Below are 24,326 nucleotides of genomic sequence, written 5' to 3' on the forward strand. Positions count from 1 at the left end.
AATTCGTTCTTGTCTCTGCTGCAGATCTAGCAGTGATCAGAATTGTGAGCTCTTTATAACCCGGCTCACACACAACCTGGCTTTCTGGTTAGCAGTTTTCTATCAATGTAATCAATTGTTTGGGTATGGAACACATAGCAATTGAATAGGAGGCATCTAGTCCTCTAGTGATAATCTTCTGCTGATATAACACTGATTTTATTGAAACAAACCTTCTAGTTCTGACACAGCGCTGAAATCAGTTTCTCAACCTCTACATCATGCTGCACTCAGATTACATAGCAGAAAGCTGCTGACCGATTTCCACTAAGCACCAGTCATTTATATCCTCTCGAACTACAAATACATAAAATACCTATCAATGGTAAGTTACTTTATGGCTGTAGGCTTAGTACAAACACAATATACTAGATTAATGGGAATCTGGCAGCAGGGTTTCACATCACAAAATATATGTTCATGTCTTTCAAGTACACCAGCAGTTTTACATGGCCAGTCCTTTCCTCCATTACTGATAAATCATTGTTTAGATTAATATGTAAATGAGCCTGTAAATCTGAAGTATCTACCACTCCAGCTCTATTACCGCTCCTGACTGACAACTCCTTTGCCAGAAGTCTCACGGCATAGAGCAGGGGTGGGCAATTAAATTTCCCATGGGGCCGCATGAGAAATTGGGATGGTTTTAGAGGGCCGGACTAATATAATTAACTCGGTTTTATATATATATATATATGCGCACGTTGCATTCTGCCGTGACAAATATTCTGCAGTGTTTTGTCACTACATAATATATATATATATATATATATATAATATATATATAGACACACACACACACACATGCATATATACTGTGTGTGTATATAATATATATACACATACACAGTGTATACATACACACACAATCCCTATATACTACATCACTACACCCACCACATACTACACCTGTAATGTACATCACTATACACTACACCTGTAATAAACTACACCTCTATATACTATACCACTATATACACCTGTAATATACTACATCACTATACACTACTCCTGTAATAAACACCTCTATATACTATACCACTATATACTACATCACTACACCCCTATATACACCTGTAATATACTACATCACTATATACTACACCTGTAATAAACTGCAGCACATCACTATATACTACACCTGTGATAACCTACATCACTACACCCCTATATACTACACTTGTATTATACTACACCTGTGATAAACGACACCACTACACCCCTATATACTTCACTTGTATTATACTACACCCCTTTATACACCTGTATTATACTACACTCCTATATACTACACCTGTATTATACTACACTCCTATATACTACACCTGTATTATACTACACTCCTATATACTACACCTGTATTATACTACACTCCTATATACTACACCTGTATTATACTACACTCCTATATACACCTGTATTATACTACACCAGTACACCCCTAAATACACCTGTATTATACTACACCCCTATATACACAATGTATTATACTACACCACTACACCCCATATACACCTGTAATATACTACGCCACTACACCCCTATATACACCTGTATTATACTACACCACTACACCCCATATACACCTGTATTATACTACACCACTACACCCCTATATACACCTGTATTATACTACACCACTACACCCCTATATGCACCTGTAATATACTACACCACTACACCGCTATATACACCTGTAATATCCTACACCCCTATATACACCTGTATTATACTACACCACTACACCCCTATATACACCTGTATTATACTACACCACTACACCCCATATACACCTGTAATATACTACACCCCTATATACACCTGTAATATACTACACCACTACACCCCTATATGCACCTGTAATATACTACACCACTACACCCCTATATACACCTGTAATATACTCCACCCCTATATACACCTGTATTATACTACACCACTACACCCCTATATACACCTGTATTATACTACACCACTACACCCCTATATACACCTGTAATATACTACACCACTACACCCCTATATACACCTGTATTATACTACACCACTACACCCCATATACACCTGTATTATACATGTGTATATAGGGGTGTAGCATAATACAGGTGTATATAGGGGTGTAGTGGTGTAGTATAATACAGGTGTACATAGGGGTGTAGAATTATATTACACACCTATATACACCTGTATTATACTACACCACTACACCCCCCCCCGCCCCCATTGTCCCCGCAGGTTACTAGAAGTAACCACTCACCTCTCTTCTTATCGTCCCCGTCCTCAGGCACCTCCGTATGAGCCCCCCTGCTGAGCAGCTTCTCCTTCACATGGCCAGGCTGCGCCGATGCTGATTTCTTAGGAGCCCCCGCTGCTGCCTCTCTCCGTACCAGCCCCCGCCTCTGCAGCTTCTTCTCCTGCCGGGCGGGAACTTTTCAAATGACACACGCGCCGTACTGACGATATCAAGGCGCGCGTGTGTCACAGAGAAAAGTGTCGGGCAGGGAACAGAGGAGAGATTCCTGCGTTCCGCTGCTGCACTGTGCGGCGCGGCAAGATCTGTCCTCTGTTCCCTGCACGCCGGCACGCAGCGTGTGATGAGGGCAATCTGACCACGCGCCTCCCGGAGCCTGGAGCTCCGGACAACAGGTCAAATTGCCCTCATCAGTGACCGGTCAGCAAGGACGCCCTGAACCAGGCGGGCCGGTCACAGAGAGTAGGCGGGCCGGATGTGGCCCGCGGGGCCGCCCCTTACCCAGGTCTGGCATAGAGACTGGCCATGTAATATTGCTGGACTTGTCTTTTTGAGTCAAACAGCAGTCCTCAAAAGGAGGGAGGCCACTTAAGCATATATGTACAAAGCAGAATTAAGAGGCTAAAATGTAACTTTTAATCCTAATACTCATAAAAACCTAGATTAGGTAACAAGTAACCCAAAACTCCTTGGTTTGCTGACATCTCAGACTTAAACCATATGATAATAAAGATGGTAGCCAAGGAGCCTATAGACATATAACAAAATTAACAAAAAAAAACCAAAATAAAATACACAAAAGAATTGAGTGCGATTATTAAGCCCAAAGTTGGACAGTGGTCCACTATACGAGCACATAAAAAATAATAAAAAAAAAACTCAATAGAAACAACCAAGGTACTAGATATTGGTCCTCAAAGAGGAAATCACAATATTCAAGGTACTCTTAGGAACATAGGAACAATCTCACCCATTCCTTGTAGCTTGGGGTACATCAAGGTTTCCTCTGTATGGGTCTTTCCATTTTCATGCTATCTCTGACCCCATACATCTTTAAGGAAACTGACTTAAACTGTTGCCCTTATAGCTTTTGCCCTAACAAGCGCAGACCAAATCTAACCCTTGGAACCCCTATAACATTCCTAGCCTCGTTCCGACGCATTTCATCATATTTGAATCATCAGGGGACTCTGGTGACTTGTCTTTAAAAGAACTACATGCTCCTATAAATAGTCTGGCGAATTCCTGCGACAGATTCCCTTTAAAGGCCACATAATTTATAAATATTCTAAATATTAAAAATTATTAAATTATAATAAAGTTTTGTGTTTTATGAAACTAGTGTGATGTCTGAGGTAATGTGTACAGCGATGGCATGCCCCTGAAATATTACTGTAGTTCCAACCTTTATCATGTAATTATACATGGTCTTTACCCTTAGTCTTGTTGTTCCTTAAACTTCCTCTTCGCCATGATACTGTGATTTGTCTCTGTTAGGTCTAAGCCACACGGCATGAAAACCTGTGCGAGTGGAGTACGATAAAAAATCGCATTCCACTTGGACCAATATTAGCCTGTGTGTCAGCACACATTAGCGATTATTTTCTCAGCCCTAATCGGACCGAGAAACCAATCGCAGCATGCTGCAACTGTAATGAGACGGCATGGCGCGGCACGGTGGCTCAGTGGTTAGCACTGCAGTCTTGCAACGCTGGGGTCCTGGGTTCAAATCCCACCAAGGACACCATCTGCAAGGAGTTTGTATGTTCTCCCCTTGTTTGCGTGGGTTTCCTCCAGGTTCTCCGGTTTCCTCCCACACTCCAAAAAAACATACTGATTGGGGCTCACAATCTAAACTCCCTATGGGGACAGTGTTGCCAATGTATGTAAAGCGCTGTGGAATTAATAGCGCTATATAAATGAATAAATATTATTATTATATATTTCTCTCGCACCCATTCAAGTGTATGGGGTGAGAGAAAAATCACACTGCACTCACGGTACACCGGTGTGCAGTGCGAGAATGGCAATAGCCGGCTACGGAGGAGAGAGGCAGATAAAGCCCTCCCCTCCTCAGCGCTGGCCCTCCCCTCCTGAGTGCTGGCCCTCCCCTCCTCAGCGCTGGCCTGCCACCCGTAGCTGAGGTCCGCTCACACGGTTGGACCTCAGTCGCAGGGACACTCGTATGACATTCTGCTCTGCTGTATTGCCAGCATGAGCCGAGTGTCATGCAAGGGGATCGCTGTAATCCCCGTGTGGCCCCAGCCTTACTCTCACATCTGATTAGTAAATCACTAAGGGAATTTTGTGTGCGGTTATAATGGTTTCTGATTGTCTAAAAGAGGAATATGTTTAAAGGACTAATCATTAGATGAAGCGGAAACCAGGACGGCTTCATACATGAAACATTCTTGGCTAATCACTGGAGGAGCAAGTAAATGTTTAAGTTTGTCCTAATAGCATTTTTTTTTTTCATTAGGTGGTCAAGAAGAGTATGTTTTATCATATGAGCCCGTCAGTCAGCAAGAAGGTTTGTGAGACATTCACCTTATCAAATGTATACGGCTTCATTGAGACCTATTGCTTACCGCTAATTGCTCATACGGTATATCAATAAGCAAACCCTCTTAACAGACTTAAGTTGACTTCTAATGGGATCCGTTATTCCAGCACTGCCTGCTGCACTGTTCTTGCGGCCAAATCTGACAGAACTGCTGACGGAGGCTCTGTGCACTTAGTTATTGCCTTCTTGATGAGAACCATTCAGACTGCTTAATGTAATACATTCTTATACTAATGCCTAGGTAATGTCCTAGGATTTGTGGAGGTAGCAGTCATCATTCATTTATTGCATACCCGACAGCGATAGGAAACCTCTCTCAATCATTTTCACCTTAGAAAGAAAGTTAGATTTTATTTTTTTTTTTTTAAATAGAAGTTATGCTGTTTTGTTTGTTTTTTTTTGTTTTTTACATCACAGAACGGTATGGTTATTGTTCAAAACAAACTTTTAAGTCTGTGCTAATTTCATCTTCTTACTGCAGCTCAAAAATTACACATAACTACACAGTATTATCTGCTTTTCTTTGATTCTATAGATTTTTAATGTTGTCTTGTTTGTGTGCCTAGTGAACTACTCGAGGCCAGTAATTATTCTAGGGCCAATGAAGGACCGGATAAATGATGACTTAATCTCTGAATTCCCCGAAAAGTTTGGATCATGTGTCCCACGTGAGTAATTCCACATATTAAAGTCTTCACATTTGTGTTCTGGTCATCTATATTTTCAGTTTAGTTAGCCATTTCTTTGGCATAAAGCGCAGGAGTTACTGGCTCATTATTTCTTTTTACCGCTTCCTAAATGTTGGTGAATTTTTGACAAATCATTCATTGCTTGATTTTTACTTCAAGGGTACACATGAAAAAAGCTGAAGAAGGGGATATATTGTACTGAAATTAAGCACAGGATTACTTTAAGTATTTAATGCTGCTGAAAGGTTCACCTTAAAGGGTATATCAGGGACTATAAAAATAAAAAAAATGTGCCTAAGGCACGAACAGGTAGGTAGCTGCTACCTATCTGCTTGAGGTGTCCGACACCTTTGTTTACTGGCACAGACTGGTTATAGACTGCTACTGCCAGCAATTCAGCTGCTGACGTTGCGTCAACAGAGGGGCGGCTTCTCATCCGGGAGATCAAGCGGGACTACTAACATCATGCTGATTGACAGCCGGCTCCCCAAGAAACAGCAGAGAGCCGACTGTTAATCAGCATGATGTGAGCTATCCTACAGAGCAGACAAAGAAGTGTTTCAAATTTGGCACTCAAACTCATAGAAAATTCAAGGATTTTTATTAACAAGCATAACAATTTGTGAAATAAACATATGACGTTCGGTCATTTGACCTTCATCAGATTCACACACTGGGCGTGCACTGTATTGGATGTTGCCGCTTTGAGTCTCTGTGCACGCTCAGAGACCCATAGCTGCAATGTCCAATACAACGCCTTTTAATGAGCGGCCCTGGAAGCCATGTGACAGCCGCATGGAAACTCTGTAATTATAATTGTCCTGCTATATTCACGGTTTTGCTTACTTTTGCAGTCCCCTAGTCATTACTAATATCATTTTCTAACTCTTATTTTAAGTTAATCTGAACTCAAACATCCACGGGTTCTCCCATCTCTAATCATAGCTAAAGATGAAAAGTCTTCCTCGTACATTTGTACCTATATTAAGAATTTCCTTTCCTGATAATTGTTTTGTTTTATCAGTTGGACTTTCACATGCTTAATAGTATTTCGTATAAAGTAAATCATATACTTTTTTCCAGATACAACTCGTCCAAAAAGGGATTATGAAGTAGACAGGAGAGATTATCACTTTGTCACTTCTCGGGAGCAGATGGAAAAGGACATTCAAGATCACAAATTTATTGAGGCTGGACAATACAATAACCATCTCTATGGCACCAGTGTTCAGTCTGTGCGGGAGGTTGCAGAAAGGGTAAGATCTAGCCCCCAGCATTATATAAATGAGCTGTTTTCTAGTACTAAACATCTAACAAAATCTGTATTTCAGGGCAAGCACTGCATACTTGATGTTTCTGGCAATGCCATTAAACGATTACAGATAGCCCAACTCTACCCAATCTCCATCTTCATCAAACCTAAGTCTGTGGAAAATATTATGTAAGCATCACAGTTCTAATAATCTGCTCTCCCTGGTAATCCAATAGAACTATGTTTGTACACTTCTATCAGCAACAAATAGGAAGTACTCACCTTTTTATGTTTGCACAGAGGGTTCTGGAAAAGCCTATAGTACAGAGATTTTCTGCTTATAGGAGATGTCCTACAGGGGTGATGTTACATCAACAGTGTTCATTACTAATGTAGTCAGTCACTGAGCTCAGCGACTTGTGCCATCTACCTCGGCAGAGCCAGTGAGCGACTACAACGGTGACGTCAATGTGACAGAACCACTGCAGGCAAAACACTAAAGTTGGCTTTACACGCTACGATATCGTTAATGTTTTACCGCAGCGTGTGACACTTACCAGCGACCTTAAGTGACCTCAAAAATGGTGAAAATCGTTCACCATGGAGAGGTCGTCCCAAACTCAATCGGTAAGGGTTGTTTTTCCATGTTGTTCATCGCTCATGCAGCAACACACATCGCTGTGTGTGACACCGCAGGAGCGAGGAACGTCTCCTTACCTGCCACCGGCCGCAATGCGGAAGGAAGGAGGTGGGCGGGATGTTACGTCCCACTCATCTCCGCCCCTCCGCTTTGATTGGCCGGCCGCTTAGTGACATCGCGGTGACGTCGAACGTCCCTCCCCCTTGAGGGAGGGATTGTTCGGCAGTCACAGCGACGCCGCCGACCAGGTAAGTGCGTGTGACGCTGCCGTAGCGATAATGTTCGCAGCGGCAGCGATCACACGATATCACATGGGCGACGGGGGCGGGTGCTTACACGCTCGATATCGCTAGAAATTGCTAGCAATATCGTAGCATGTAAAGCCACCTTAAGACTGAGAATTGTGCCTGGACACACAGGGTGTGAGTTCCTTCTGAGTTTATTTTTCAGTGTTTGGGGTTCACGCTCTTAAAAGTGGACAACCCCTTTAATACCTTTGGATACCAAGGAATCTGTTTTCAAAATTGTTGTTTGAGTTTCCTAACGATGTCATATATTTCATATTGAAAATGTGTATACTTACAGCCATGCTTTTACACTCAAACAGGGAAATGAACAAACGTCTATTAGAAGACCAAGCACGGAAGACATTTGAGAGAGCAATCAAATTAGAGCAGGAATTCACAGAACATTTTACAGGTCTGTTTATTATTTCTTTAACATATTCTAATATGATTATCTAATAGAGGTTTTTAAGGCCCACCGATCGAAATTGAGAGCCCATCCTACGTCTATATAGAACATGCACATGCCCAATTTTAATTGCATTTCAATCTTTGTTTTTACAATAGCAAACGCCTGGCATGGGCATGGCAACAACCAGGCATAATAAGATATTTATGTATTAAAGGATATCTGTCAGTAGGAATATATCCTACTAAGCCGTCTATATGGGCATTTAGGTTGTAGACAGTTGAATAAAATGATACCTTGATATCTGCGATCCGATGTCTTACTCAAGAAAGGTCCACAATTTTCTTAATTTGTAAATGAGCTGTTAAGCTGTATGGTCCTGGCATAGAGCTCCCTGAAAACCTGCCTCTAGAGCAGGGGTGGGCAGTTAATTTTCCAGTGGGCAGCATGAGAAATTGGGATGGCTTTAGAGGGACTAATATAATTAACTGAGTTCTACCAAATACTGTATATAGTATATATACTATCCCTTCATAAACAAACAGTAAGTTAAACAATACAAAGATTCAATGAAGATATTGAAGTGAGTAAGTGGCATAGACATTACTGAGGTCAGTGGGGGGCATACACATTACTGAGGTCAGTTGGGGCATACACATTACTAGGGTCAGTAAGTGGCATAGATATTACTGGGGACATACACCTTACTGGGGTCAGTGGGGGGCATACACATTACTGGGGTCAGTGGGAGGCATACACATTACTGAGGTCAGTAAGTGACAGACATTACTGAGGTCAATAGGGGGCATACACATTACTGGGGCCTGTGGAGCATACATACTGGCCCCGGTGGCCTGTGTAGCATACATACTGACAGTAGTGGCCTGTGGGGCACACATACTGGCCCTGGGGACGCTGAGTGCACAGGCTGGCAGCACTGGAAGACGCTGAGGCCACAGACTGGCGGCACTGGAAGACGCTGAGGCCACAGGCTGGCGGCACTGGAAGACGCTGAGGCCACAGGCTGGCGGCACTGGAAGACGCTGAGGCCACAGACTGGCGGCACTGGAAGACGCTGAGGCCACAGGCTGGCGGCACTGGAAGACGCTGAGGCCACAGGCTGGCGGCACTGGAAGACGCTGAGGCCACAGGCTGGCGGCACTGGAAGACGCTGAGGCCACAGGCTGGCGGCACTGGAAGACGCTGAGGCCACAGGCTGGCGGCACTGGAAGACGCTGAGGCCACAGGCTGGCGGCACTGGAAGACGCTGAGGCCACAGGCTGGCGGCACTGGAAGACGCTGAGGCCACAGGCTGGCGGCACTGGAAGACGCTGAGGCCACAGGCTGGCGGCACTGGAAGACGCTGAGGCCACAGGCTGGCGGCACTGGAAGACGCTGAGGCCACAGGCTGGCGGCACTGGAAGACGCTGAGGCCACAGGCTGGCGGCACTGGAAGACGCTGAGGCCACAGGCTGGCGGCACTGGAAGACGCTGAGGCCACAGGCTGGCGGCACTGGAAGACGCTGAGGCCACAGGCTGGCGGCACTGGAAGACGCTGAGGCCACAGGCTGGCGGCACTGGAAGACGCTGAGGCCACAGGCTGGCGGCACTGGAAGACGCTGAGGCCACAGGCTGGCGGCACTGGAAGACGCTGAGGCCACAGGCTGGCGGCACTGGAAGACGCTGAGGCCACAGGCTGGCGGCACTGGAAGACGCTGAGGCCACAGGCTGGCGGCACTGGAAGACGCTGAGGCCACTGGCTGGCGGCACTGGAAGACGCTGAGGCCACTGGCTGGCGGCACTGGAAGACGCTGAGGCCACTGGCTGGCGGCACTGGAAGACGCTGAGGCCACTGGCTGGCGGCACTGGAAGACGCTGAGGCCACTGGCTGGCGGCACTGGAAGACGCTGAGGCCACTGGCTGGCGGCACTGGAAGACGCTGAGGCCACTGGCTGGCGGCACTGGAAGACGCTGAGGCCACTGGCTGGCGGCACTGGAAGACGCTGAGGCCACAGGCTGGCGGCACTGGAAGACGCTGAGGCCACTGGCTGGCGGCACTGGAAGACGCTGAGGCCCACTGGCTGGCAGCACTGGAAGACGCTGAGGCCACTGGCTGGCGGCACTGGAAGACGCTGAGGCCACTGGCTGGCGGCACTGGAAGACGCTGAGGCCACTGGCTGGCGGCACTGCAGCAGCAAAGTCTGAGGGTCCTCTAGCTGCCTTCTGAGTTCCCTGTGTGTCTGCTTCTATTGCAGGCACAGGGGGACCTGAAAAGACACAAGTACTGGACTCTCTCCCCTGCTCTGCTCTCTTGCAGGCACACTGCACTCTCCTCCTGCAGGCACGCTGCACTCTCCTCCTGCAGGCACGCTGCACTCTCCTCCTGCAGGCACGCTGCACTCTCCTCCTGCAGGCACGCTGCACTCTCCTCCTGCAGGCACGCTGCACTCTCCTCCTGCAGGCACGCTGCACTCTCCTCCTGCAGGCACGCTGCACTCTCCTCCTGCAGGCACGCTGCACTCTCCTCCTGCAGGCACGCTGCACTCTCCTCCTGCAGGCACGCTGCACTCTCCTCCTGCAGGCACGCTGCACTCTCCTCCTGCAGGCACGCTGCACTCTCCTCCTGCAGGCACGCTGCACTCTCCTCCTGCAGGCACGCTGCACTCTCCTCCTGCAGGCACGCTGCACTCTCCTCCTGCAGGCACGCTGCACTCTCCTCCTGCAGGCACGCTGCACTCTCCTCCTGCAGGCACGCTGCACTCTCCTCCTGCAGGCACGCTGCACTCTCCTCCTGCAGGCACGCTGCACTCTCCTCCTGCAGGCACGCTGCACTCTCCTCCTGCAGGCACGCTGCACTCTCCTCCTGCAGGCACGCTGCACTCTCCTCCTGCAGGCACGCTGCACTCTCCTCCTGCAGGCACGCTGCACTCTCCTCCTGCAGGCACGCTGCACTCTCCTCCTGCAGGCACGCTGCACTCTCCTCCTGCAGGCACGCTGCACTCTCCTCCTGCAGGCACGCTGCACTCTCCTCCTGCAGGCACGCTGCACTCTCCTCCTGCAGGCACGCTGCACTCTCCTCCTGCAGGCACGCTGCACTCTCCTCCTGCAGGCACGCTGCACTCTCCTCCTGCAGGCACGCTGCACTCTCCTCCTGCAGGCACGCTGCACTCTCCTCCTGCAGGCACGCTGCACTCTCCTCCTGCAGGCACGCTGCACTCTCCTCCTGCAGGCACGCTGCACTCTCCTCCTGCAGGCACGCTGCACTCTCCTCCTGCAGGCACGCTGCACTCTCCTCCTGCAGGCACGCTGCACTCTCCTCCTGCAGGCACGCTGCACTCTCCTCCTGCAGGCACGCTGCACTCTCCTCCTGCAGGCACGCTGCACTCTCCTCCTGCAGGCACGCTGCACTCTCCTCCTGCAGGCACGCTGCACTCTCCTCCTGCAGGCACGCTGCACTCTCCTCCTGCAGGCACGCTGCACTCTCCTCCTGCAGGCACGCTGCACTCTCCTCCTGCAGGCACGCTGCACTCTCCTCCTGCAGGCACGCTGCACTCTCCTCCTGCAGGCACGCTGCACTCTCCTCCTGCAGGCACGCTGCACTCTCCTCCTGCAGGCACGCTGCACTCTCCTCCTGCAGGCACGCTGCACTCTCCTCCTGCAGGCACGCTGCACTCTCCTCCTGCAGGCACGCTGCACTCTCCTCCTGCAGGCACGCTGCACTCTCCTCCTGCAGGCACGCTGCACTCTCCTCCTGCAGGCACGCTGCACTCTCCTCCTGCAGGCACGCTGCACTCTCCTCCTGCAGGCACGCTGCACTCTCCTCCTGCAGGCACGCTGCACTCTCCTCCTGCAGGCACGCTGCACTCTCCTCCTGCAGGCACGCTGCACTCTCCTCCTGCAGGCACGCTGCACTCTCCTCCTGCAGGCACGCTGCACTCTCCTCCTGCAGGCACGCTGCACTCTCCTCCTGCAGGCACGCTGCACTCTCCTCCTGCAGGCACGCTGCACTCTCCTCCTGCAGGCACGCTGCACTCTCCTCCTGCAGGCACGCTGCACTCTCCTCCTGCAGGCACGCTGCACTCTCCTCCTGCAGGCACGCTGCACTCTCCTCCTGCAGGCACGCTGCACTCTCCTCCTGCAGGCACGCTGCACTCTCCTCCTGCAGGCACGCTGCACTCTCCTCCTGCAGGCACGCTGCACTCTCCTCCTGCAGGCACGCTGCACTCTCCTCCTGCAGGCACGCTGCACTCTCCTCCTGCAGGCACGCTGCACTCTCCTCCTGCAGGCACGCTGCACTCTCCTCCTGCAGGCACGCTGCACTCTCCTCCTGCAGGCACGCTGCACTCTCCTCCTGCAGGCACGCTGCACTCTCCTCCTGCAGGCACGCTGCACTCTCCTCCTGCAGGCACGCTGCACTCTCCTCCTGCAGGCACGCTGCACTCTCCTCCTGCAGGCACGCTGCACTCTCCTCCTGCAGGCACGCTGCACTCTCCTCCTGCAGGCACGCTGCACTCTCCTCCTGCAGGCACGCTGCACTCTCCTCCTGCAGGCACGCTGCACTCTCCTCCTGCAGGCACGCTGCACTCTCCTCCTGCAGGCACGCTGCACTCTCCTCCTGCAGGCACGCTGCACTCTCCTCCTGCAGGCACGCTGCACTCTCCTCCTGCAGGCACGCTGCACTCTCCTCCTGCAGGCACGCTGCACTCTCCTCCTGCAGGCACGCTGCACTCTCCTCCTGCAGGCACGCTGCACTCTCCTCCTGCAGGCACGCTGCACTCTCCTCCTGCAGGCACGCTGCACTCTCCTCCTGCAGGCACGCTGCACTCTCCTCCTGCAGGCACGCTGCACTCTCCCTGCTGCTACTGGTTCACATTACCTCAGTTGCAGAACATACGTTTTTGAGGTGGCTGCTGTGGAGATGAGCCAGTCACATGTGAGGATACTGGGTAGAAGGGGCAGGCAAAGGGGGTGTGGCCAGCAGCATAGATGCCATAGAAGGCAGCAAGAGGGGGCACGGTCGGGAGAGTGCAGGGGCGTGGTAGTCTCTTATCACTGCACTGCGTGATACATAGCTCCTGGCTGGGAGAGCGGGGCAGAGGCATAAAATCGTAGATGAGGCCACGCCTCCAACTCTGATCTAAGACGGGCGGGCCGGTCCCAGACAGTAGGCGGACCACGGGCCACCCATTACCCAGGTCTGCTCTAGAGCTTCTTTTAAGCGCTGGGGTACTGAGTTCAAATCCCACCAAGGACAACATCTGCAAGGAGTTTGTATGTTCTCCCAGTGTTTGCGTGGGTTTCCTCCGGGTACTCCGGTTTCCTTCCACTTTCTAAAGACATACAGATAGGGACTCTAGATTGTGAGCCCCAATGGGGACAGTGATGCCAATGTATGTAAAGCGCTATGGAATTAATAGCGCTATATAAATGAATAAATATATAATAAGTGAAAGGGGTGTGTCAGCTTCCATGTAACAAACAGCCATTGAAGGGGGAAGGGAGTAAAGCAGAGCTGACAGCACCGTGAGAGGACACCAACAAATAAGTTAGTAATGAGACCATGCACAACTCTGCTGTACTGTTGTAATCACACACTGCTCTGCAGTTAGATCAGAAGAGCAGATTTTCAGCCATTATATATCTCTCACTGGTAATGCCCCCTTTCATTTTAAAGAAGAGGTGTGAATTGTTTCATTACAAACATAATTGCAGCTGAAGTAAATGAAAGCTGAACACTCTAAGGCTATGTGCACACTAGAAAAAGGATTTTTCTTAAGAAATTTCTTAAGAAAATTTCTTGAGTGAAGGATTAGCGCACCTGCGTTTTTACCGCGATTTGGTGCGTTTTTACCGCTGGTTGCTCCCTGCGTTATTGTGCCAATATCTATGGTAACTAACGCAGTTAGCTGCAGAAAGGAAGTGACATTCTCAATCTTTTTCTTAAGAAAATCTACAGAAAGAATTTCAGTGTGCGCACAGCTAATTTATTTTTGGTTGGGGAATGTCTGCAGAAAGGTTACAAGAATTTCTCAAGACATTTCTGCAGCAAAAACGCAGTGTGTGAACACAGCCTTAAGGTACCGTCACACATAACGAGATTGCTAGCGAGATCGCAGCGGAGTCACGGTTTCTGTGACGCAGTAGCGATCCCGTTAGCGATCTTGTTATGTGTGACACTTACCAGCGATCAGGCCCCTGCTGTGAGATCGCTAGTCGTTGCAGAATGGTCCAGGCCATTTTCTTCTAAGGCGATGTCCTGCTGGGCAGGACACATCGCTGTGTTTGACACTGTGTGACAGGGTCCCAGTGACTGCTGAGATCGTTATACAGGTCGCTACTGCGACCTGTATTGTTCCTGCATCGCTGGTGAGATCTGACTGTGTGACATCTCACCTGCGACCTCCCAGCGACTTACCTGCGATCCCTATCAGGTCGCATCGTTTTCGGGATCGCTGGTAAGTCGCTGTGTGTGACTGGGCCTTTACATTTAAAATAAGATCTATGGGCCAGATAAAGATCCCACCTAGAATCTGCCTCCAGAGCTTAACAGCTGATTTACATCTTATTAAGAAAAAACGTGGATCAATCTAAAATAAGACGTCAGATTGCAAATTTCAAGATATCATTTTATTCATCTTTCTCTGACCTGCTTGCTCATATACATTGCTTTGAATGGTTGAACCTACTGACTGATTCCATTTACACTTGGCAAGTGACTGACTGAGGTTTTGCTGGGTCAGTAACCCCCTGTGTACTGTATATTTGAAAATCGGAGCAGAGCTGGATTTACAGTGGCTTATTATCAATGAGCATTGTAACACTAGTTTCCTGCTAGCCAGGCAGTGTACAGGCTGCCAGTCACCTCACGGACATGCAACACACTTGTCATTGGGTACAATGATTTTTGAGCTGCTTTAAAAAACATTGTTCTGTGTAAATAGGACGTGCTGCCGAGAACATGACTTTTAAAGGGAACCTGTCATCAGAAATTTGGCTTTCAACCTAAATGTTTCCCCCTCTGCAGCTCGTGGGCTGCATTCTAGTAAGGTTTCTATACTTTTTGTGCCCCCTTTTAAACCAAAATAAATACTTTATAAAACTGTACCTTTCGGTTTGAAAATCTTGTAAATCGTCCATGGGGGCGGGCCGTGTGGCGTCCGTTGCTGTATCTTACGCCGTCCCCCATGCTCCAAATCATCCCTCAGGACGCCGCCCACTGCGCCCGAGGTCCCGTGCACGCCAGGACACCTGTTGACGTTGCACGCACGAGAGTATGGGCGGCGCTGTGATTGCATCGCAAGTGCGCGCCCATACTCTCGTGGGCGCGCTCTCCCCTCTGTACGTCGCTCAGATCCTCTCCGCTTCTCCTGTAGTGGCATGCTCCGCCCCTCCCATCTATTTCCTGCTGCAGGGTACGATGGGAAGGAGGTGACGTCGGGCTGGCGCAGAACGCTGGAGGCAGTGGGGAAAGGGCGGGCACGAGAGTATGGGCGGGCACTTGCGATGCAATCACAGCGCCGCTCATACTCTCATGCCTGCGACCACGTCACTAGGTGTGCCGGCGTGCACGGGACCTCGGGCGCAGTGGGCGGTGTCCTGAGGGATGATTTGGAGGAGCATGGGGGACGGCGTAAGATACAGCAACGGATCTTACGGCCAAATTTCTGATGACAGGTTCCCTTTAAGGCTGCTTGAAAAATCATGTTTTCGGCAGTACACGTCCAGTTTACACTTGTACTGCTGAAAAAAAGGGCATGTGCTGCTGAGAATATTGGCAGCCTTTGCACACAGATTGATTTACCACTAATTATTCTGTGCACAGGAAATGTGGTCTGCCTGTGTAAACAGACTATTAAATAGCCGCTGATTATCAAACATATAACTGTTTGACGTACACTTAAAGGTACTCAAGCCAAGTACAGGCACTCTGTGCATCATGCCATGGAAATGGTGACGTGACTTTGTGTTCCATCCCCTGTAGTCTAATACTGCTAAATAAAATCCTGAGTGAGCAATGGCCTCCAGAAGTCACCTAATCAGTTGAGTCCACCTGTGTGCAATTTATTCTCAGTATAAGGGCTCATGTCCACTTGCGATTTTCATGTGCGATCCCATAAAAAAATTGGATTGCACTTGCACCAATGTTAATCTATGAAGGAAGGATAAATCCAGCGAGCCAGACTTGTAATGAATAAAAAATCCTTGCCGTGCGCTTTACAGCAGTAATTTTCTCATCTCTGCCTGTATTTGTACTATGCTATATTGGAAAGATTTTTAATGTACGTTTGAAATACAGAAAAAAGATTTTTTTATTCATTACAAGCCTGGCTCGCTGGATTTATCCTTCCTTCATATCAATTGCTGGCAAGAGCTCCTGCCATTTATCCGATGCTGAGCGCTTATATGGAATAGCAGCCTATCTATTTAATCAACTGGGTAAGCTGGCATTTTTTCTTTTTTCAATGTTAATCTATGGGACAGTGTCCTCTTGCTTAATTTTCTACAGCACAAATCGTGCTCTCGGTGCAATACGCAGCATGCTGTGATTTGCACCGAGTCTCAGCTCACGCACACCCAACATCGCACTGCACTCACATGTTTCAAACAGCGTCATGCAAACAAAGGAACACAGCAGACAGGTCAGGGATAACGTTGTAAAACACAGTTGGGTTCTTTAAAAAAAAAAAAAAAAAACAAGCTCTGAACATCCCATTGAGCACTTTTCAATTAATCATTCAAAAATGGAACAAGTGTGGCACAACTGCAAACCTACCAAGACATGGTCATCCATCTGAACTGGCATCGTAAGCAAGAAGAGCACTTGTTAGAGAAGCAGCCAAGAGGCTTATAGTCACTCTGAAGGAGCTGGAGACATCCACAGCTCAGGTGGGATAATCTGTCCACAGGAACACTATTAGGGTTTGCATGATGAACCCGAATCATCGACCGTGTCAATAGTGTGAATATATGTCACTCAGCTGTAACCCTGCTCCGATGGAAAGCTTACGGTAATTTCTCCAACCTGCATTTTCTCCAAATTACTTTTTGATAATTCAGTTCAGGATTATTTTTTTTGCATATCTCATGCAAGAGTCAACAAGGCTTAGAGCATATTTTGGACAGGAAAGTGTAGGCTTTATGGTTCCTTTTTGGCATTAAGTACTGATGCATTTTAGATGGTTGTCCCAGAAAAAGGGGCCTGTGTTTTGTTTTATTCCAGAAACAGCACCACTCTTGCCTACAGACAGGCTGCCTGAGCTAATGGACCACAGTTGTGCTGTTCCTGGGAGAAAATATACTGATCATTGTTTTTAGGGTAGGGTGACGATTTTGATTTTTGTTTTTAATTGGATTGGCCCATGTATGACTTTACTCTTCTAGATCACGCAACATGTGAATAGTTGTGTTGATTTTTTTTTTTTTTTTCCTCGGTACATCCAACTGATGAGTCCAGTGCTGGTGGTCATACGTGCACAGTTCTGCTTCCCGGTACTTCATAATATAGTGAATCCTATTGCATCCAATAAGATGCCTTTTCCAATAAACTCTCACTGGTGCTGGTTACATTAAGTGGATGTCCTGACAGATTGAAAAAATAACTGCAGGGCAGTCATTGTAAGAAGTATGTAATAGCGATATCTGCACACAGCCACATAGATCAAGCAACACAGAATATGTTTTCCTAATGGGAGGTGCATGTTAAAGGCGTAATCCAACTATTAAAGTAAACGTGAGAAAACTGCTTTATGCACAACTACCTGAATTACTTTGTGTAGTTTGTGAAAACAATCATTACAAGCAAAAACACAGCATCTCGTGCCTTTTTGACTTTTTGTTGTAACATCATAAAGTTAACAATTGTGTGGAAGGTGATTTGAATCCACTATACATCGTGAATAGTGTGAATACTGCACATAGGTATGGTCCTTGTGATTATTTTGGATCCATGTATATTAAAAAAAAAAAAAAGTTATAGGAAAAACTGCTACCACTATATTTGATTTGCCTCAATGGGATACTTAAAGGCAGCAGTTGATCAGTGGTCACTGTTTGGCTGCAGTGGTCACTTGACATAATGTCACCTGTCCATCAGGCATCATGGTGCCAGCATTATTGGAAAGGTAAATGTCCATTTTTAATGTTGGGGGGGGGGGGGGGGGTTGCTATCAAAGCGGTTGTCCCAGGAACAAAGTTAATTTTAACGAATAGATTTTGGAATGTTGAATTAATTGCCAAAATTCAATTTGTTAATAAAAAAAAAAAAAATCAACTGTTCCTATTCTGATATCTGATATATGTGCCTCTGCTATGTGCTGTGTAATGTCTGTGTCTGACCGTACAGGGACATGATCTGATCATACCACATTTCATGGGCCGGGGAGGAAGCAAAAAAGTATAAAGACATTACAGCACGGGACAAATTACTGTTTCTTTGAGGTAAAATATTTTTTAAAATCTGGCAGGGAAATGCTTTACCTCACAAAAAGAATTTGCTATTATCCCATGCTGTAATGTCTGTATACTCTTTTGCATCCTCCTCTGCCCAGGAGATGTGGTATGATCAGACCATGTCCCTGTACGGTCAGACACGGCCATTACACAGCACATAGCAGGGACACATATAAAAGATTCTCATCACATCACAGGGATATTTTTTTAAACACATCCAATTATTATTATTCCAAAATCTATTATATTAAATTTTAAAGTTTATTTTAATCTGTTAGAAAACCCCTTTAAGCAAGGGTTGTCTGGTAGTGGACTTTTTAATGGTTGATCAATAAAATGTTCTTTCCTGTTTTAAACGGAATCTGTCATGAGTTCTATGCTATGCCATCTGAGAGCAGCATAATATAGGGGCAGAGACCACAATTCCTGCAGTGTCACCAACTGGGCTTCTTGCTGAAGTTTTAATGAAACCCTTATCTGCTGCAGCTCTGCTAGTACTCTCAAGGAGATGCTCCTGCTGTGTAGTCCTTTTTAGATTTACGGTTTCCCTTACCATTTATTAACAACTTTCTCACAATGAAGAATAGATAGAAATCTGTATATAAATTCGTGGTGCAAGCGCAGGTTAGATACAACCCATCAATGAGAGGACTAGCATAGCTGCATCATGAAGCCCAGTGAGTAACACATCCCTAGATTCTGGATCTCAGTCACCATTTTTTGCTGCCCTCAGATTCCCTCTGACAAATCCCTTTGTTTATTTACTTTTATTTTTTTTCTTTTAGCGATTGTTCAAGGAGACACGCTAGAGGAAATTTACAATCAAGTAAAACAGATCATAGAAGAACAGTCCAGCACTTTTATCTGGGTACCTGCAAAAGAGAAATTATGAGACATGAAATGAACTCCATCAAAGTCCCCATCACTGCCCGTACATATACACAATACCTTATCCCATACGAACAGGCTCTATTTCTTTTGGCACTGTTCGCGCCACTTATTTGCTGCCGTTCCTTCCACCTTTTACATTGTCATATTTTAACTCCTTTTAATTATGTCCCAAATTTGTTGTTTTTTTTTTTTTTTTGTTTTGTTTTATTTAAGGTGGAACGGCCGGACCAGTTATTAAAGGTTAAAAAATAAAAAAAAAATAAGTGGCAAATTTCCTTAATGTTTAAGGGAAAATGACAAATGCATTTTACGAAAAAAGCTTTATAGACAATTTTCAGATAAAGAAAAATAAAATTAATGAAATAAGTGGTCTTAACTATATTGTGAGCATCTTTGCACAATTTCGCTTTTAATAGCATGGTTTGGCCTATGCATTTCATTCTCTCTATACTGTTTTGACTTGATATGGTTCTCTACATAGGCGGAGGTTTTTGATTTTGAGATATATTGCTGCAGCATTACTATACACAGTTTTGCAATGGAAGGAATAACCTAAACCGTACGTTGTAATAAAATTCTATTTTTTTAATCCCAGCATTTCTTGCTAGGAATTTTACGTTTAACTCGGTTAATCTTGTACATGTAACATGATTTAACAGACTGAATGTTTTTTGTTTTTTTGTGTTTTTAAAGATCACCTTTATGAAACGAGAGTAAAACTTCAGGTAATTAACATAGCCTCTTGAAGGTCTGGTCTTGTATATAAACACTACACGAGAACACATAATCTTTTCATCTCACTTGGAGAATTGGATTCATAGACTTAATGCTGTATGTTTATTCTTAGAGGACAGATTTTTAATATTTTACCCACAATAACTGCCTATTTTGTTATAATAAAATATTAAACTTTCTTTAAACTCTAACTATGGAAGTACTTTTCTTGCACACATGCATATATGAATATAAAATATATATATTTTTCTCTTCTCACCTCCAATTTTACTTTATTTTTTTGAGAAGGAGTATGAGGTATATCATATCTTCTTTTCACACGAATTATGAACAAGACTTTGGTGGCTGTGTTAATTGCTGGGTTAAGGAAGGTTAGCTGCTTTATTAAACCTAGGCGTGTTCTCCTCTCTTCTGAAGAGTCCCTGGTGTGTTATTTTTATGTAATGTGCATGTGTTTACCTTGTGTGGAATTTCACCTCTAATGGTCCTGAGTTTTTATGTACATTTACACTATCAGCTGCATGTACCATGTTCATGACAATCTGTGTTTAGATTCACGCCGGATTCTTCTTTTAATAGGTGGGAATTTCAATGAAAGTTATGGTCTTGAACAAGTACATTGTTTGGTACTTATTATCCATTGCTAGTTTTCTGGATTTGTTTTTACAAAAATGTATATGCTTCTGAGAGCCTCATATACTTACTAAATGAATCTAGTTGGTAATGAACAGGCAGCATTATTCATTCCATTTGTCAGAAAGAGGAGAACAGCTAATAAAATTTTATTGAACAATGTTACATGTGTGAAATGTGTCATAATTTGGTTAAATCAAGTTTTATTAGTCTCATAATAGTATAAGTAACAATAATACATGGAGCATTGGAATATTCAGTTAAAACTGAGATACGAGATCTCTCAACACATTTTGGAATGAAATTCCAAGAGTCTGAAGAATTGAAATGGGAAATGAAACGAGAATTTTAAAGAGAAGATGATAGGGCTAGGTAAGAGACTTATTGAGGAGAAATTATAAAGTTTATCAATGGATTAGAAAAATAGTGAAATGAAGACAGAATAGGGAAAAAGAAAGGGGTAAGGGGCGGCGTGGGGACTGCGTGGGTGGTTGGCCATCTCCGGGAAGAATTAATTTCCAACTACGGCGCTGAAGTTAGTTCCCTCCAACCACGACAACAGGTCAGGAGAATCTCGCAATAAGATCCAGGCTGACCATACCCCCATGAACCCCTCCATACCCCCCCATAGTCTGCGCCAACAAGTCTTCCATTCTGCAAATGTCGTTGAGTTCAGCTAAAAGTTCTGCTCTGGTAGGTAGGCACTTCTGTTTCCAGAATCTTGGAATCAACCATCTGGCTGCTGATAAAATATGTCTCAGCATATTTTTCTTATATTTAGAGATTGAAAGTTTACATAATGATAGAAGTGCTAACTAAATGGTGAGAGCTTTTTAGCAAGGTCAAAGACCGCCTCCCAGAAATCCCTGATCAGAGGACAGGACCACCAAATGTGGCGATAGGTGCCGCAAAAGTTCTCACATCTCCAACAAGTGTCTGGGACCTCTGGGAAGATGTCATTAATAGAGGCTGGACAAATTTACAATCTCGAGAGAATCTTATAGCTTCTCTCCTGGGTCAAGGCACATATGGAGGATTTGTATGAGAAGAGCAGTATTTTTCCTCGCTCCTCCCCGGATAACTCCCTGTCAAGGTACGTCTCCCACTTAGAGAAAAAGGGGACCTGGGGACCATTGATTATATAAGCTTTTAGGAATATTCCGTATAGTAATAAAATTGTGTGCTCTGGAGGTTCATCTGCCAGGCACAGGGACTCGAATGGGGTGAACGATCTAAATAGTGCACTCCGAGGGGAAAGAGATCCAATGAAACTTCTAATTTGCTCATACAAGAGCCACATACCTCTCCGAGAGGGATGATCAGGGACCAAAGTTGACAATGAGAGGACCCGAGTGTTGTCTTACATAGTCCTTTACCATCGGACGCTCCATTTTCCTTCTGTGAAGTAGAGTAGATCTATGAATGCCAAGTGGAAACGCTGGGTTATCATATAGGGGAGTCAGAGGTCCTGGGACAGAAGAGAATTGTAATTTTACTGATCCTTGTCTCACAAACTTAATCAGATTTACTAAAAATACTGAGGGGGCGCTCCAGCTCGTCTCCACCAGAGGAGGGGACCAGAGCCGTGCCACCGGGTCCAACTCCAATCTAACGTGTTCTATGTCTACCCATCTCTTGCGGCCCCTCCCGTGGAATAGGTCCAAGACGCAGGTTCCCAAGGAGGCGTGGCTATATAGGCGTAGATCCGGGATGCTTGTTCCGCCTGTCTCTAGTTCTAGTGAGTGTAATGTACGAAATGCGGGGACATTTGCCAAATCTGCTGATCATGGTCTTTCGACGTGAGAAGTATGAGGCCGGCGGCCAAAACGGGATGATCTGGAAGACATACAAGAGTATGGAAAGGAGATCCATTTTGATAGCATTGATCTTGCCAAACCAGGATAAAAGACTCTTCCATGTCTCCAAATGCCTCTCTAGGGCTGACATCACTCTAACGGGATTTAAGTTATACAGATTGGCGGTGTCAGAAGGAATCTTGACTCCCAAATAGGTGAAGTGATACCTCTGCCACTTAAAGGGTAGTGATGAGCTAAGCTGGTTAACCTCCAGCATGGGTATTGAAATATTCAGAATTTCGGATTTAGTTGAGTTAATTTTGAAGTTACTTAAATGTCCGAATCTCTTAAGTTCGGCTACCAGGTTTGGGTTGGTGACTATTGGGGATGTAATATACACAAGGTCATAGGCAAATAATGCCATTTTATGTTCCTCTCCTCCAACAAACTCATCTTCTAGAAGGGTTATTTCTCAGGGCTGTGGCTAGAGGTTTCATAGTATGTAAAAAAGGGGTGACAGAGGGCACCCCTGTCTGGTGCCATTTCGGATCCGGAAGGGTGAGGACAGGGAGCCGTTCACCTTCACCTGTGCTAATGGATGAGTATAGAGGGCGGATATTAGTTTTAGCCTTGACTCCCCGAGGCCCAACCTACAGAGGACCTGGAACATGTAATCCCAGTGCATCCTGTTGAAGGCTTTTTCAGCATCAATTGACAGGATGCACATAGGTCCCTCCGCGCCCAGTCTTCCAGAGAGACAGTTCTGATAACGTCCCTGGCCTCCCTCCCCGGAACAAATCCCACCTGATCCGGATTTATTACTGGTGGGAGGAGATTCTTTTAATGGATTAGAGATTAGTTTGGCATAAAGTTTGATCTCTGAGTTGATGAGTGAGATTGGCCTGTAGCTACTGCAATTAGGTCCTTCCCAGGTTTTAAAGTGACAATAATATGTGCCATCAATGCTTGGGGAGGCAGAGGGCAGCCGGCAGAAATGGAATTAGATACTGAATGGAAGATAGGACTTAATTCTTCCTCCAAAAGTTTATAGAAGCCTACTCCAAAGCCATCAGGTCCCGGGCTTTTGCCCGGCTTGGCCTCTCTGATCACCCTGACCACCTCCTCCAGCATAAAGTTCTCTTCCATCTCCGACAAGATATTGTCTGAGACCACAGGGAAGTCCATGGCAGGCCAGGTATTTGTTTATTTTATTCTGAAGCTGTGGAGGGGTCAAGTCATCAAAGTGGCCCTTAAGGTTATAAAGAGACTCATAATAACTCCTAAAGCTGTCTGTGATATCACGGTCCTTATAAACTCTTGTCCCAGCTGGGTCTGATATACTGGGAATATAAGTGTTAAAGTTTCGGGGGTGCAATGCTCATGATAGTAATTTTCCGCTTTTGTCTCCCAGATGATAGAACGAACTCCTTGTTCGCTCTTGTAAGCTTCGTGATTTTTGGTCTAGTATGGCTAGTAATTTATGCTGCGTGTTAGAGAGTTGTACAAAAACATGTGGGATAAGTTTTGCTTATGTTGATTTTCTAGGGAAGATATTTGTGATAAGTTTTTTTTGAGCGCCTCTGCTCTTTCCTTTTTTTAAGCGAGTTCCATGGGAAATAAGTACCCCTCTGAGTGCACTTCAGGGCTTCCCATTTGAGTGGTGGGACCCTGGTATCTCCCTCGTGGTCTGACATA

The 24,326-nt window shown here is 46.1% G+C and overlaps 1 protein-coding gene across 22 annotated transcripts in view; it reads left to right on the plus strand.

Moving 5' to 3' along the window:
• Window positions 1-21,000, plus strand: part of DLG1 (discs large MAGUK scaffold protein 1) — a 280,537-nt gene extending 259,537 nt beyond the window's left edge. For all 22 annotated transcript variants that reach the window (XM_075340530.1, XM_075340529.1, XM_075340531.1 and 19 more), the window contains 6 exons: window positions 4,770-4,820; window positions 5,420-5,521; window positions 6,626-6,798; window positions 6,874-6,983; window positions 8,042-8,133; window positions 19,362-21,000. In XM_075340530.1, coding sequence (XP_075196645.1) covers window positions 4,770-4,820; window positions 5,420-5,521; window positions 6,626-6,798; window positions 6,874-6,983; window positions 8,042-8,133; window positions 19,362-19,468 — 635 coding nt within the window. In that variant the 3' untranslated portion in view covers window positions 19,469-21,000. The remainder of the gene's footprint in view (window positions 1-4,769; window positions 4,821-5,419; window positions 5,522-6,625; window positions 6,799-6,873; window positions 6,984-8,041; window positions 8,134-19,361) is intronic.
• Window positions 21,001-24,326: the final 3,326 nt, after the last annotated feature.

This window comes from Anomaloglossus baeobatrachus, chromosome 3 (assembly GCF_048569485.1).
Source record: "Anomaloglossus baeobatrachus isolate aAnoBae1 chromosome 3, aAnoBae1.hap1, whole genome shotgun sequence".
NCBI lineage: Eukaryota > Metazoa > Chordata > Amphibia > Anura > Aromobatidae > Anomaloglossus > Anomaloglossus baeobatrachus.